General features: G+C 58.1%; 1 protein-coding gene across 1 annotated transcript; it reads right to left on the reverse strand.

The window, feature by feature from the left end:
* Window positions 1–992: 992 nt before the first annotated feature.
* Window positions 993–14,186, reverse strand: WDR18 (WD repeat domain 18). Its single transcript, XM_049807923.1, has 10 exons — window positions 13,954–14,186; window positions 12,337–12,447; window positions 10,621–10,754; window positions 9,911–10,052; window positions 8,060–8,203; window positions 7,774–7,838; window positions 7,535–7,659; window positions 3,867–4,033; window positions 2,431–2,499; window positions 993–2,141 (listed from the first exon to the last, which is right to left on the reverse strand). Exons 1-10 carry the CDS (start codon window positions 14,161–14,163, stop codon window positions 2,010–2,012), a joined length of 1,299 nt encoding a protein of 432 aa, XP_049663880.1. The 5' UTR covers window positions 14,164–14,186; the 3' UTR covers window positions 993–2,009.
* Between the last annotated feature and the right edge of the window lie 549 nt (window positions 14,187–14,735).

A 14,735-nucleotide genomic window follows, 5' to 3' on the forward strand; every position in this document is an offset into this window, starting at 1 on the left:
GAAAGCAAGCAAGGGAGCCAAATACCAGCTGGCAAAAAATAATCGATCACCAGACAAATTTAATGAGTCACAGCTAATAAATTCCCCTTGCGGAGATGGGCCCTGAGGGGGGAGGCTGTCAGAGCAAATCCTGCCAGGGCACGGGCAGCGCTGGTGGCCCCTTGTCCAGGGGCGCTGGTCCCCCCCCGAAGCAGGGTCCCAACCACGGGTCCCCCCAGCAGCTCCTTCCCCCAGGGATAAAAATGGAGCAGCACCCCCTGCCCCAGGCAGGAGCCAGGGAGGGGGGGGGTCCAACAGGCTCTTGGCATGAAATAGACCGCACAAGCCCCAGCCTCTCCCTGGGTGCAGCGCAGGAGGGAGCTCACAGGGAAGCCCCATCCTCCCTCCAGCTCTGCCCCAAGCACAGCACCCCAACCTGAATCCCACCTGGGGGAGAGCATGGGACAACTGGGAGGGAAGGCTCCTGTCCGGGCTTGGCAGGGCACAGGCTGCTGCCCTCCTAGGGGGGCCTCGGGGCTCTCCTTGCAGCAGCCACACACTCCCACCACAGCCCCCGCCACCAGCAGCCCCCAGAGCAGCCCCTGCCTGGCTCGGGCTGACGCTCCCTGATGCAGCTGATTAATGTTGATCCAAACTGTCAGGAGGGAGGTGGGGAGCAAAAGACAAGAGAACCGCCACTTATTAAGCTAAAAGCATTATCTGAGCATGCTGGCAGGAGCGTGGTCTGCACCCATGCTTCTGTTATTAAAGTGCACTTTAAATCAACTGCGCTTACTTCTGGTGTATTAAGCAGGCCGGTCTGGTGGGTGCACACGGGGATGGCCATGGTCCCCAAGATCCAGGGGACCCCCCTCCATCCCCATGGGCCGGGAGGCAAAACCTCGTGGGGACGGGGAGGGACCTGCAGGGCAAAGACAACCGAGCAGCATCACAGCTTCCCTCGGACAAGGAATCGCCTCCCTGCTGACAGCGCTGCTGGGGAAGCGGTGGTGGGTTATCGAGATCTGTGGCCAGCAGCAGGGTGTTAAAGAAAAACCTCAGGCATCTTTCACTATAAAAAACAAATCTTTTATGTAAAAAATAAACCTAAACAAAACCCACAACCCCCGCTGCCATGCTCGTGACAATACAAAAGGCCGATTCCCCAGAACACCGTGAAAACAAAGTAGCTGGATCCAAATATATATAAATTGTCAACTTACGAGACTGGAAATAGCACCTTGCTGGCCCCCCCCCTCCCCAAAGGAGTCAGCCCCGCACCCGAAACCACCACCCACACTTTGAGCTCAGGGACAGCCCCCACAGCCCCCTGCCTGCCGGACCAGGAGGATGGATGGGGCAGTCCCATCTTCAGGCTTGGTACCCCAGGGACCGCCCCCCCAGCTGTCCCCCACAGCACCTACGCTGCCCCTGGGCACCCCCCAGGAGCAGGAGCTGCTCAGGCCCTGCTGTCATGAGAGCAGAACAAGCCCACAGCGGGATCCCGGCTGTGAGGGGTCTGGCAATAGCGAGCAGCATTTCCCAGGGCAGGATGAGCAGAAGGGGTCTCCAGAATCCAATCTCAAGCCGGTATTAAGAGAAAAACACTTTTCTGTCTGCACTGCAGGGTCAAGTAACAAAAAGAAACAAAAAAGGGCCAGGGGAAGAGAAGGGGAAAGAGCAGGAGCTGCATCCTGAACCCCTCTCTCGGAGCCGGCCACACTCCTCCCGCAGCTGGCCGCTCCGAGTCTGCCCCCGCTGGCACCGAGCAGCAAATCGGGGTGAAAACGGTCCCTGTGTTGTCCCGCACGCAGCAGCCCTGCAGCCCCTGCGCTTGTCTCAGTCCCGTGTCATCGGACGCCAGACTGAGCAGGCAAATGCTCCGGCATGCGCCGTGTGACAGGTGCTGGCGAGGACACGAGCCAGGCGTGCTTGCACGTCTGTGTGTGCAGGTGCCCGAGGGTGGGCTGGTTCTTCCCCAGGAGCTGGGCAGGGAGAGGCAGAGGGGTGTGAGGGCAGGGGGTGCCTCTTCATTTGGCTGGTTTGGTGATGATGCGAGCAGAGAAGTCAAAGAGGTTCTTGTTGATTTTCCGGAGGGTGCTCACCTCCTCTTCCAGCTCGCTCACCTGGATCGTCAGATGCTCCTGGTCTCCTACCAGGTTCTGTGACAGAAAAATGCAACAGAAAAGCATCAGGCACCCAAGTCTCACTTCTGGCAAGTGGAGGCTGCTGCTCCCCTCAACAGCAGCAAATCTCCAACCCTTTTGTCCTCTCCCTCCTCCATCTCTTACTCAAACCGCAGCCCCTCCTGCCTACACCATCAGCAAATTCCAGGGCTCATTCCTCCCCAACTTGCACAGGGCCTTAAGAACCAGTTCAGCTGAACAGAGAACCCTCCCAAGGGCTCCATACCAGAAGGACACGATTCCCTCGTCTCGGAGCAGCTCTCACCTTTTCCCTTGTTGAGTACATCTGTGAGTACATCTTCTCAGCCTTCTCCAGGTAGCTCTCCCCAGACTCCTGCAGGGACCAGACAGGAGTGATCGATACAGAAGACCTGGGCCCTCTCCCAATGCCCCTGGGCAGGGTTGCCCACTGGAGAAGGCGAAGAAACCCTCCCCGGCCCCACAAGACAAAGCAGAAACTGAGCAGAGACTCCAGTGGGGTACGGCCAACTCTGCAGCATCAGCAGAGCCTGGCTGGAGCTGCGGCCCCTTTCCAAAATGGAAGGCCTGTGCACAGGTCTGGGCAGGGATGGAGGTCCCAGAACAGCCCCCTTGAGAGTGCCTTGTGCAGGGCTCTGCCAAGCTCCTCTCCCAGCAGGGACAGAGCGCTTTGCCTGGGCAGGGGGAAGCACCAGGCTCGCCACACTGCAGGCTGATCTTCCCAGCACCATGCTGCACGCTGAGGAGCCTGACTGACTGCGGGACTGACATCTGCAGAGCAGCACCTGAGCTGGCCCTGCACCGCCGGCGTGCCGTCCCCTCTGCCGAGCAGTGGGCAAACAGCACCTCCTGGACCAGCTGCCACCTCCCCGACATGGAGCTCATCCATCAGCCGCGGCAGGACTGTCACTCGCCCGGGGACAGATGCTGACAGAGGAGAGAAGCTCTGGGACTGCCAGCAGAGAGACCAGGGGGATGGACAGGCACGGCACACGGCGAGCCTGTGATCATTGATGGTGCAGGATACCTGCCCGGCCTGGGGACAGCCGCACCGGGACTGAGGGACAGCAGTGGCGGGACGGCAGAGCCAGTCCATGCCGTGGCACAAGTCTGGGAGGACAAATGACTGCACCAGCCAGGACAGCGAGGGGAGTGCGAGGGAGGAGGAACAGGTTTCACCAGGCTGGAGAAGGGCGTTGGCGGAGGGGGAACAGCCTCTGGCAGAAAGAGGCAAAGAAGCTGCGTGGGGGGCTCCTGACTTTGGGCAGGACTTTGGGCAGGGCAGAGCTGCAGAGCTCCAACGATCTCCAGACCCCCCCACCCACCATGACTGACACGGGTGATTTCAAAGGGACACCACCCTGCACCCCAGCCAGGGCCCTCCTCCATTTGGAGACCTCGGTCCAGGGGTTCCTCTTCCCCAGACACAGCCGAGAGCAACGGAGGAGCCTGCCTGCTCCCTGCCTGGCCTGCCTGCAAGGCTCCCACCACAAGCCAGTTAACTGGGCAATCCCACTGCTTTAAAAAACAACACTTGGGGAAGTTTAGCAGCACAGGGGAAGATCTGAACAGGCCATGGAGCTGCTGCCCATCAGCAGTGGATCAGCGCGGACTGGCCACCGATGCTGCTCTGGCTGGAGGAGAAATTTTGCACCTTCCTGCACAAACCCCCTGACCCAACCTCCGTCTCCCCCTCCCCAGCAGCGTGCTCATCCCCCATACCTGCTGGTGGAGCCCAAGGCGCAGCGTCACTCCCTCGCTCCCCTGCTCGTCGTTGCTTTCGGTGCCATGGAGGTGTTTGCTGAATTTGGGGAGAGGCACGCTGGGTTTCCCGTCCGGGTTGAACATGTTGGCTGGGGCCAGCACTATGAAGGCGTTTGTAACTGGACCTGGGACGGGACAAGAGGAGGGGACGGGTCGGACTTTCCCCTCCGGTGGGTTTGCCTCTTGCCTGGTGCCGCTGGCAGCCCCGAGAACAGACAGTACGACCTGCAGCGCAGGCACCAGGACTCCTGCCTTCCTCCCTGGCACCTGGGAAGAGGCAGAGCCCCTCTCCCCATCCTTGGCAGTGGGGAATGGGGATGCGGCTCTGCACCCAGGGCCCAGCAGGCAGCACGGGGAGGAGCAGGGCGGCCTGGCCATCCTCCGCAGAGCCAGCCATCCATCAGCAGCTGCCGCTCTCGCAGCTGTCTCCTGCAATGATCTATCACACACTCTCGTTTGGCAGAGCTAATGAACGCTTTAATTACTGCATTTACCCACACAGGCTGCTGCTTTCTGTCAGCAGCCCCCTTTGCTCCCCCTTCTGAACTACATGCTTGCTGGCAAACTCCCACCGCTGCCCCCCACACCCCAAACCTTTCTCCATCAGACACAGCGAGCCCCCAGCCCCCCAAAGCCCCCCACATTGCCTGCAGCACACCTCCAGCAGTCAGCGGGCTTGTATACAAGCAGAGCAGCTCGGCCACTGCTAATAAATCCCCAACCATCCATCTTCCCCTGGCCAAACTTGACAGCACGAAGGGAAAGGTTAAAAGGATCCAGATGCACCTGAGCAGAGGCAGGCTGCCGCAGCACCCGCCCAGCGTCCCCACCAAAGGCAGTGGGGAAAGGTGCAGGATAAGGGAGGGAGCCCCAGGGAGGGGTCAGAGCTGCCCGAGGCTTTCGGTCTCTGCAGAGGAGATGGACAAAAGCACCTCTGATGCAGATGAGGGCTCCCCTCGCCATCATCTCCCCCTCCAGCTTGACCAGAGCCTGCTCGGAAGCCTGACCCTCCCAGGATCCAAGGCTGGATCCCACTAGCAAACAAAAGGCTCTGCCAAATACTCGGCCCATAAGCTGCTCTGCCAGCAGTCCCAGGCTGGCCCCGAAGCTGCTCTTTGCCAACACTTTGCTGTAACAAACCACTTGTTTTACTCTTCCTCCTTAAAGATGTTCGCTGCTGCTTATGAAAGTATCCATTAGTGAGATTATTGCTGTTGGTTCACTGGCAATTTGAGAAGCAATTTGAAAGGAAGGGACAAGAAAGGCGGAGAGAAGAAAATCTCGTGCACTAGCGCACAGATCACCAAATCTGGTCACCATCCAGGCGCAGACTCCCCCAGCTGCTCTCAGGCCCCAGTGCCGATGCAAGTCCTGTCCAAGCCCACCTTGTCATGACAGCTCGGGCACCAGGCAGTGGGTGACACCCTGCCAGTGTGGGCAGAGGGACTGGATTCAACTGGGGGAGAATAAATAATCTGCCTTCCAACACCGGCAGCTGCTGGCAGGACGGATCAGCTGGAGCATCCCCAGGGTGGCCTTGCGCAGATGAGCCCTTGGGGATGGTCTGCGCCACACAGTGTTTGCAGAGAGAAGAATGGAGCTTGTGTGACAGGATGGGAACCGAGGCCTGGAGGGATTTGGGGGCAATGTTGGCAAGAGAATCAGGGAGTGTTGGCTCACAGGCTCATTCCAGAGGTGTCCTGCTTCCCCTTGGAGCAGTGCCAGCCATGCTGGGTGACCAGGAGCAGCCCTGCCTTGCCCAGCCCAGTCACAGCTCATTACCCAAGAGCAGCAGCCCGATTTCTCAAAGTCCATCTGCCTGCCCATACTCTGCCCCCACTGCCCGCTCCTGTCAAGGACAAGCAAACCTTGCTGGAAAAGCCCCCTGCATCTGTCCTGCCTGCACAGCCAGGCTCCTCTTGAGCCCTGAGCCACCCTCCAATCTATTTGCAGTATCATCATGTGGGGAGGGCAGTGATTTCTGCCTTCCCCCCAGCTACTCACTCTGCCCTGTGAGCAGAGGGACCTCACTCTCCCAAGCACACCAGGCCGGAGGTTGCTGTCATGTCAGCTGTGGCAGAAAAGCCCATGTCATCTCTGCCTTGGAAAGGGAAAGGCTCAGGGAACGCGCTGGAGGGGTGAGCAGGGCAGCAGCAGGGAACAGACCTTGCTGGGAGGCTCACGTCACTGCTCAGAGAGGCAGCGAGAAAGGCCAAGGGGAGATGGGGACACGCTGGAAAGCAGTGCTGCAGGGAACTCATTGCCTCACTAAGACAGGGTGGCAGGGCTGCCCAAGAAAGGCAGTGCTGGGACAGAAGAGCTGCAGAGCTCCCAATGCAGGGAGGCTGCAGGGAGCCTGCGCACTGTGTGGGGACCCTCCACATACAGCACAGCTCTCTGGTGGTGGGCTCCCCTGGATGGCAGCTCCTGATTCACAATACAGCTCCCACCCCGCTTCTGGGCTCAGATGAAGCACACAGCAGCAGCAGCAGCAGGGTGGTAGTGGTGCCAGGACTGCCAGGGAAGCCAAATACCTGCCCACAAGAAGCAGCAAGCCAGCAGAGGCTGCAGAAAGCACCCGTACCTCATGGCCCCAGCACCCAGCAGCATGGTCAGCCTGGTCCTGCCCCACATGGGAAGAGCTTGTGTGCATCTGCACTCCCCTACAGCCTCAAGGAGGGTTTTAATGCCTGGCTCGCAGTGAAAGCTTGCCCCCCCTCCTCTGATGACTCACACAGCTCCAATTTTGTCTGCTTTCACCCTTCTTATGCTAGGGAAGCAAGGCTGGATGGGCGCTGCAGTAGGTCCCCATTAGAAATGGTCCTTGGCAGCAAAAGGAAAGAAGGAAAAGGTCTGCAGGCAGCCTGGCTTTCAGCAACTGCCCCGAGGCAGCAGCTTGCCCACCTTTGTCCAGAGGCAGCATCACAGAGGAACAGGGTCTGACTTTCACCACCATCACCTTCTGGGAGGGTTTAGGCAGTGCCTGGAGAGCAGTGCTGCCAGCCCCAACTGCAAGAGTGGTGTTAAGAGTCTGGAGACCACCACAATCATATAAGAAATCCACGGTTAGCAACAGCTCAAATGCAACAGGAGGGCTAAATCATGCACTGCTCCGAGGCACCTAATTGCCAATCTGAGCCTGTAAAGATTTGTTTGCATGGTTTATCAGAGCCATTAGACTGAAATCCCAGACGACTGCTTATATCGGATTCACTTCAGGCCTAATGAGCTCACAGGTGCTCGTTGCTGGGGTCACAGAAACAGCCTCTTCTCCAGACACATCCTCCCCCTCTCACAGCCTCCCCAGGCGTCAGGGTGTGTGTGGGGCAACTGCTCCCTTTGGAAAACAAGGAAGATGATCCTGGATGTCCTCAGTGACAAGGTGAAATCTATGACTCACTCCCTGACAGTGCACAGGGGGGTTGTTAACAGACATCGGCAAGGTCAAAACATTACTCCAGACAGCTGAGGCATCCCTCTAATGCCTCTACCCTTCCTGGAGGTGTGAAGCAAGTAGCAGAGAAATGCCTGAAGTGCCCAGGGTGGCGTCAGAGCAGCAGAAGTGAGACAGCAGCGGCCTTTGGCAGTTGAGAAGGAAAGGAACCCGGAGATAAGGGCATGCCTACCTTTGTGATTCATCGTCTTCAGGCACTGCTTGCTTTGGATGTCCCACAGCCGGACAGTTTCGTCGTGTGAGCCAGAAAGCAGCAGACTACCATCCGTGGAGACCGACAGACATGTCACCTGGTTCCTGGAATGAGGAAGAGGATGTTTAAAGTCAGGATGACCCAAGGAGTGCCAGAAAGTGGTGAGGTGGGCAGGCTGGGGCCAATGAAGTGTTTGCCAGGTATGTCTGGTCCCTCACCTGTGCCCTTTGAAGACCTTCCCGTTCTCCCGCTCTGTCTGGAAGGTCCGGTCTCTCTGGACCGGCTGCAGAAATGAAGGAAGGAAGGGAGAGAGTGGTTTAAATTCAGGAAGACTGAAGCCAGCAGGTTCATCACTGTGTCTGGAGGGGGCAGAGGAGATACAGGGGAACCCAGGCCCTCCCATGCCCTGGCAGGTCACACCAGTCACATACGCAGGAGGTGACAGTGGCTCAGGGTGCTACATCAAGGGCAACATGGAGCAGATCTGCAGCCCCACACACTCACCCAGGCACAGAGGTCAACCTGGAAGATGGATCCATCCATGCCGCCGCAGAACATGTGATACTCGGAGAGGTCAAGAGTCACAGCCATGATCCCCACATCGAAGAGGACAGAAAGCAGGAGCTCCCCAGATGAGATTTCCCAGAGCTGGAGTGAGAGGGTACAGGAGTGTATTGGGTTTGCATGGCAAGGTTTGGGCGGGGGAGGGGTGGGGGGGGTGTGTGTGCTACAGGGGTGGCTTCTGTGAGAAGCTGCTAGAAGCTTCCCCTATGTCCAACAGAGACAATGCCAGCTGGCTCCAAGACGGACTTGCTGCTGGTCAAGACCGAGCCCATCAGCGACAGTGGTAGCGCCTCTGAGATAACATATTTAAGAAGGGAAAAAATGTTGCTGCAGCACAGAAACTGCAGCCAGAGAGAGGAGTGAGAATACGTGAGAGAAACAACCCTGCAGACACCAAGGTCAGAGAAGAAGGAAGGGGAGGAGGTGCTCAAGGCACCAGAGCAGAGATTCCCCTGCAGCCCGTGAGGAAGACCATGGTGAGACAGGCTGTCCCCCTGCAGCCCATGGAGGTCCACAGAGGAGCAGATATCCACCTGTGGCCCGGGGAGGACCCAACGGATGCCCAAAGGAGGCTGTGACCCTGAGGGAAGCCCGCACTGGAGCAGGCTCCTGGCAGGACCCGTGGAGAGAGGAGCCCACGCTGGAGCAGGTTTTCTGGCAGGACTTGTGACTCCACGGGGGACCCATTCTGGGGCAGTGTGCTCCTGAAGGATTGCACCCCATGGAAGGGACCCATGACGGAGCAGTTCGTGGAAAACTGTCTCCCATGGGAGGGACCCCACGCCGGAGCAGGGGAAGAGTGCGGAATCCTGCCCCTGAGGAGGAAGGAGTGGCAGAGACATTTGATGAACTGACCCCAACCCCTATTCCCCATCCCCCTGCACGGCTGGGGGGGAGGACGTGTAGAAAACCAGGAGTGCATCTGTGCCCAGGAAGAAGGGAGGGGTGGGGGAAGGTGCTTTAAGATTTGGTTTTATTTCTCATTACCCTACTCTGGTCGATTGATAATAAACTAAGTTAATTTTCCCCAAGTCAAGTCTGTTTTGCTTGTGATGGTAATTAGTGAGTGATCTCTCCCTGTCCTTATCTCGACTCATGAGTCCTTCCTTATATTTTCTCTCCCCTGTCCAGCTGAGGGGGGGAGTGATAGAGCAGCTCTGGTGGGCACCTGGCATCCAACCAGGGTCAACCCACCACAAGGAGAATTAGGGGCCTAAATTGGAAGGACTGGAAGAACACACTACTGCTTATCAGCACCCGCCCAGCAGCAAGCTGGGCTCCTTGCTGCGGTTGGGGAAACTGAGTCCAAGGCATAACCACGGCAGAACCCAGGATCAGCCTCTTTGTGACCACGAGACAAGTTTCCCAGGCAGTTCCAAAATGGCCCTCAATCCCCTTCCAGTGCCTGTCCTGCCCCCAGGGCAGACCCCTCCACACAGGGCAGGAGGAGCAGGCTGCAGCTTCCAGCCTGCTCTGCTCCCTGTCCTTTGAGACTAAAGGACATCAGCAAGGGGAATCAGAGGAGCTGACCCCAACATTCCCCAGGAGAAGAGGGACTGCAAAGCGCGCAGAGGTCCAGCCTGAGGGCAGGTGCAGAGAAACTGCTGGTGTTTGGAGAGGCAAAGCCCATTAGGTCTGGCAGCTCTGACTCATCACAGAGACAGCCAAGAAATTCAGCTACTGCAACCCTCATGGACAGCTTTGCTGCAGCCCAGCAGAAACTCTGCTTTAACCCTGTGGGGCCAGTGCACCTCTGGGACTCTTGTTCGGCAGGACAGACCCAAGCCTTACCTTCGCTGTCTGGTCAAGGGAGGCTGTGGCAGCTCGGGCCAAGGGCCCTCCAAAGCCACAGCACAAGTCCGTGATAGGGAGGCTGTGTCGGGACCACACATGGCGAGGGTCAGGGATCTGGGAGGGCTCTGCCTGCAGCACGCTGTAGGGGAGAACAGAGAGACGAGTTGGCACAGCAGGTCAGCCAGAGCAATACTGGGGATGCCAGAGCAAAGTGGCTCTGAGGACAGCTGGCCAAGGCTCTTCTTCCTCCGGGATGGTTCTCCTGGCTGCAAAGACCAAGCAGGACACAGAAGCCATCAGCAGCCACAGCACCTGTGATACTGAGGACAAGGGCTGCTACTGAGCTCCCCATCCCACAGGGGACAGAGAACTCCACTGCCATTAGCAGGGAAAGGGCACAATCCACTCTGTGTCAAGCAGGGAAAAGAAGTCAGAGCCATATGCCACAGCTTGGGAAACCCAGAGGAGACACTAGGAATAACATCTCTGGCAGTGAGGATGACAGCAGTGGAACAGCCAGCCACCTAAGGAGGGTACAGACTCATCATCACCAGCAGGCTTTACAAACAGCTTAGACATGCGAGCTTAGTTAGAGTTGATTCCGCCTCTGGGAAGTGGTGGCTGATCTCTTATTCTAATATTCCTCACCCAGATGCTCCCTGTTCCCCATACAAATGGGTCAAGACCTCCCCACGGGCCACCATTACCTGTAAAGGTTCCACACCAGGGCCAGACAATCCTTTGCCCCGGAGAGAAAGTGGCTGCTGTCATCAGTAAAGCAAAGGCATGTGAGGTCCTGGTAGTGTCGGTTCAGGATGGCTAGGAGGTTCCCGTTGGAGACCTAGAGCAAGGGAAAGGGCAGGAGAATATTAAGAAAGAAGCGCTGAGATGCCCTGGAATAAGATAGCACTCTGCCCTCAACGGTTGTGGGTGTAGCAGCACCTGCAGTTCCATCACCAGGTGGGTGTTGCTGTGTATTTACAAAAAGGTAAATATAGCAGAAGACAGTTTGAAGAGGTCCCATGTTAACTCTGGAACCTAGTGAAGCCAGTGCCATTTCTCTGCTCAAGACACAAACGTGCAGTAAAGATTTCCTGTTTACTGTTAATATGAGTTTGACGGCTTCTTCCAACCTCCCACAACATCTAATGGAATGGCTGCAGGTGCCACAAAAGCCACAGAAGGCTGCATGCCACCCCAGGGGTTGCTGTACTTCAGCACAGCTGCATGGTCTCAGGCCAGCAGAGGCTTTAGGATGGACAAGGAGTTCCCTAAACCCGGAGCTTTTCTTGTTAAAAGGCAACACTGCAGATGGGGAGGGAACTAAGGAGGCAGCAGGGGAATCCTGCATAAAATAACAGAATCAACTCCCTCTCATTGCCTGAATTACACCTAAAAATAAAACCAAACTGCAGTTCAATGGAGAACAAGTGGTTTCACAGAGAAGGCACAAAACTAGGTCTCTTGGGCCCATTTCCAGCTCTACAATGGTTTCCACGCAGCCTCTCTAACATGCCTGTTCCCTCTGCCAGGAGAGTGCCGTCACCCACTCCAGACAGATGCTTGGAAGTGTTTGCAAGGCAAGGCTAGCTGGGGACAGACAGAAAGGGCCACGTTCTGCAGATGAAGCAGAGCAGGGACCAGCTCAGAGCATCACGAGTGAGTAACTCCCACTCGCTGCAGTCTCAGCCCAGCATTCCTTGTGAGGGCTTTTTTTCCAAAGTTGCCACAGTCACATTTTTAAAAGAAAAATCTGATGAATTAAGATAGAGCCGCCCACATAACAAGGCTCAGAAACATCCCCCAGGATGGAGAGCTTTCCAGTTTAGACATCTCAGTGTTTAATCCCGGGGTTCACAACAAGCTTGTTCTTTTATTTGCTTGGTGGAGTGCTTAGAATGCAGTGTAATCCCCATGTAAATACACCACTAATTAAAAACAGAAGAATGATGACCAGAGCACAGCAGTCTCTGCAGACATCCAGATCACAAGTCACACGCAAATACTAGGCTAAAACATGGAAGAAGTGCTAAAGGAAAACTAGGTCCTGTGTTTCCGCTTCGCAGGAGCAATGCCTGACCCCTAAGGCATCTGTAGCAGCTTGGAAAGAGAAGAAAAGAACAGACCTAAGCCTCACTCAGCACCTCAACCACAATTTCTTCCCCCCTGCTTTGACGAGCTGCCCCACAGTCTGCACGCCCGTGGAGGCTGCCGAGCAGCCGCCCCCAGCCCCTCAGGGCAACGGGGAGCTCAGACCGCACCAGGACAGCTGTAACGTACATGACCCAGCATAGCCTTCGCCCCACTGTGGAGCCCAGATAATGTGGATTTACTGACACCTGATGGGATGGGGCCACTTGCTAACTGTACAGGACGCAAATCTCTACAACCCCATTCCCCGTGCCAGCTCGCAACCCCCTTACCTCCCACAGGTAGATGCTCTCAGCAACCCCAGCCAAGATGTAGAGCCCGTTGGGAGAAGCCGTCAGGCAGGTCACTGGCCCAGGGCATATGATCTTCTGCTGGAGCTGGTCCTGGGGGCAGAAAGAACAGAGTGGCTGTTGACTATGGGCTGGAGTATGGGAGGGGGAGAGAAACAAGACCCTGGTTCAGTTGAGATCAGCCTGTGGCAGAAGAGGCAGCTCAGGCAGTGTCTGATGTGCTGTGGCTGCCTTTGTTTGAGCCATGCCCTCAACCCACAACAGCACTGCTGCACTTTGGAGATTCAATGCCAAAGAGGAAGATGATGGAGGAGCACAGTCCATCTGTGCAAATCACATCGCATTGCTCTGCGTTTTGCTGGTTTTGTTGCAGTTGCTTCATGTTTAGCCCCACAGGGAAAAGGTAAATTCCCCTCCACCCTCTTCCAAGCTCCAGCAACACGCAGCAGGAGGGGTACCGAAACACAAGGGATCTGGATGCAGTTATGCTCCAAAGCTGGTGAGCCCTGGAGATTCAGCAGAGAACAGGCTCAGAAGATTACAGCAAAATAACACTGATAAAAAATAAAGATGATGCGAGCTCACAGCCTGGGAGAGCAAGCAGTGGGTCTGAGAGCAGCTCCTCGCAGCTCAGGGGAACTGGAAAAAACAGACCCTGAGCTGTGGCAGCGAAGGGGCTGCATGTGCTGAAACTGATGGGCTGCTGCTGCTTTCTGCGGAGGGGAACAGGGAACGGAGACATTACAGCTGTATTTGCCACCATCCTGCCCTAGTTTAAGTACAAGTGGGATGCAGCTAGCAGGACGAGGATGGGGTACAGCCACGTAGGGACAGGTGATGTTTGTCCAGCTGCGTTTAGGCTGGAAGGGACAGAGAACAGACTGAGGTGATGGGAGGCTTCAGGCAAAGGGGGCCCAGCCTCAGGGTGCCCGCATCCCCCCAGGCTCCCACTCAATGGGGACGGTTGGGTTCTTGGGCAGCCCTGGGAGCTGTGAGGCTCCTTTCCAGCCTTGGGAAGGGGAGGTGCGAGGGGCACGGCTGTGGAGACATCAGTCCGGAGAGAAGCCCGACAGCCGATTCCTCCTGCAGAAAACATCTTTTCTGGTGGTTCCCGATCGGCCGAGACCCCCGGGAGGGAGCCAGGCCTTATGGGATCCATCACCACGTGTGGGAGGCCAAGGCAGGGAGGGGGCTGCTGGCAAGAGACGGGGGGCTCAGGGGCGTCCCTGGGGGGTCTCTGCAGCTAGAGGGATGTCGGGCATCTGCCTGTGGTGACAGGGGTCATTTGGGGGGAGCTGGCCATCTGAACACAGAGAGACTGGGGGTCTCTACGGAGAGAGGGATCATGGTGGGGGGGTCTGACCATGAGGCTGGGGGGCTCTACGGAGAGAGGGGCCATGGTGTGTGGGGGTCCAACCATAGAGACTGGGGGTCTCTACAGAGAGAGGGGCCCTTGCTACAGAGACGGGAGGTTTACGAGGGGGGGGGGGGGGGGGGGGGCGGGCCTGGCGCATCCCCACAGGGACGGGGGATCCCTCCGCGGGGCCCGGGTGCGCCCCTCGAGCCGAGGCCTCCCGGTTCCGCCCGCCGCGCCGGTACCTTCCTCTGGAGCTCCCAGACGTTGATGTAGCTCTTGCCGAGCTGGGCCCCCAGCAGGTGCTCGCCGCCCAGCAGCGCCAGCCCGCGGGGCCCGCTGTTGCCGCCGCGGTAGCCGGGCAGGGCAGATCCCGAGTGCAGCTCCCAGACGGAGCAGTTGCAGAGCGGCCCGGCGGCGTCCGACACTAGCGCCACCTCCATGGGCGCCGCCATCTTCGCGGTCCGCCAGGGCCAGAGAGAGGGCGGCCGCCGCCTAGAGCGCCGCCCTCCCTCCTCCCGACGGCGTGGCGGCGAACCAATCAAGAGCGGCGGCTGCGCGGAGCGGGGGGGTGCTGCGGCGCCGGCACGCGGCAGGAAGCTCAGCAGGGTCCGCCCCGGCCCGCCCTGGGATGGGGGACCGCGGGCGGTCCGCGGCCTTGTGGGCGCCCCGTGGGCACCCCACAGCTCTGTGAGCGCCCTGCGGGCACCCCATAACCCCGCGGGCACCCCGAGAGCGTCCTGTAGGCGCCCCGTATCTTCGTAGGCACTGCACGGCCCTAAGGGCACCCCGTGGGGAGCCCACGGACACCCCACAGCCCCATGGGCACCCTGTGGGGACCCCACAGGGACTTCACGGCACCCTATAGTCCTATAGGCACTCCGGAGGGACCCCACGGACACCCCACAGCCCTAAAAGCTCCCTGTGGGGATCCCACAGGGACCCCATGGCACCCTATAGTCCTATAGGCACTCCGGAGGGACCCCACGGACACCCCACAGCCCTAAAAGCTCCCTGTGGGGATCCC

This window comes from Accipiter gentilis, chromosome 8, assembly GCF_929443795.1.
Source record: "Accipiter gentilis chromosome 8, bAccGen1.1, whole genome shotgun sequence".
Lineage (NCBI taxonomy): Eukaryota > Metazoa > Chordata > Aves > Accipitriformes > Accipitridae > Astur > Astur gentilis.

Excerpts from the sequence above, each read along its gene's own strand:
- WDR18 (XM_049807923.1), bottom strand. The coding sequence starts at position 14,163 with ATGGCGGCGCCCATGGAGGTGGCGCTAGTGTCGGACGCCGCCGGGCCG. Across the intron at positions 8,204-9,910 it reads CCCTTGACCAGACAGCGAAG|CTCTGGGAAATCTCATCTGG; the intron begins GTAAGGCTTGGG and ends CTCTCACTCCAG. Across the intron at positions 7,660-7,773 it reads AAGGTCTTCAAAGGGCACAG|GAACCAGGTGACATGTCTGT; the intron begins GTGAGGGACCAG and ends TCCTCATTCCAG.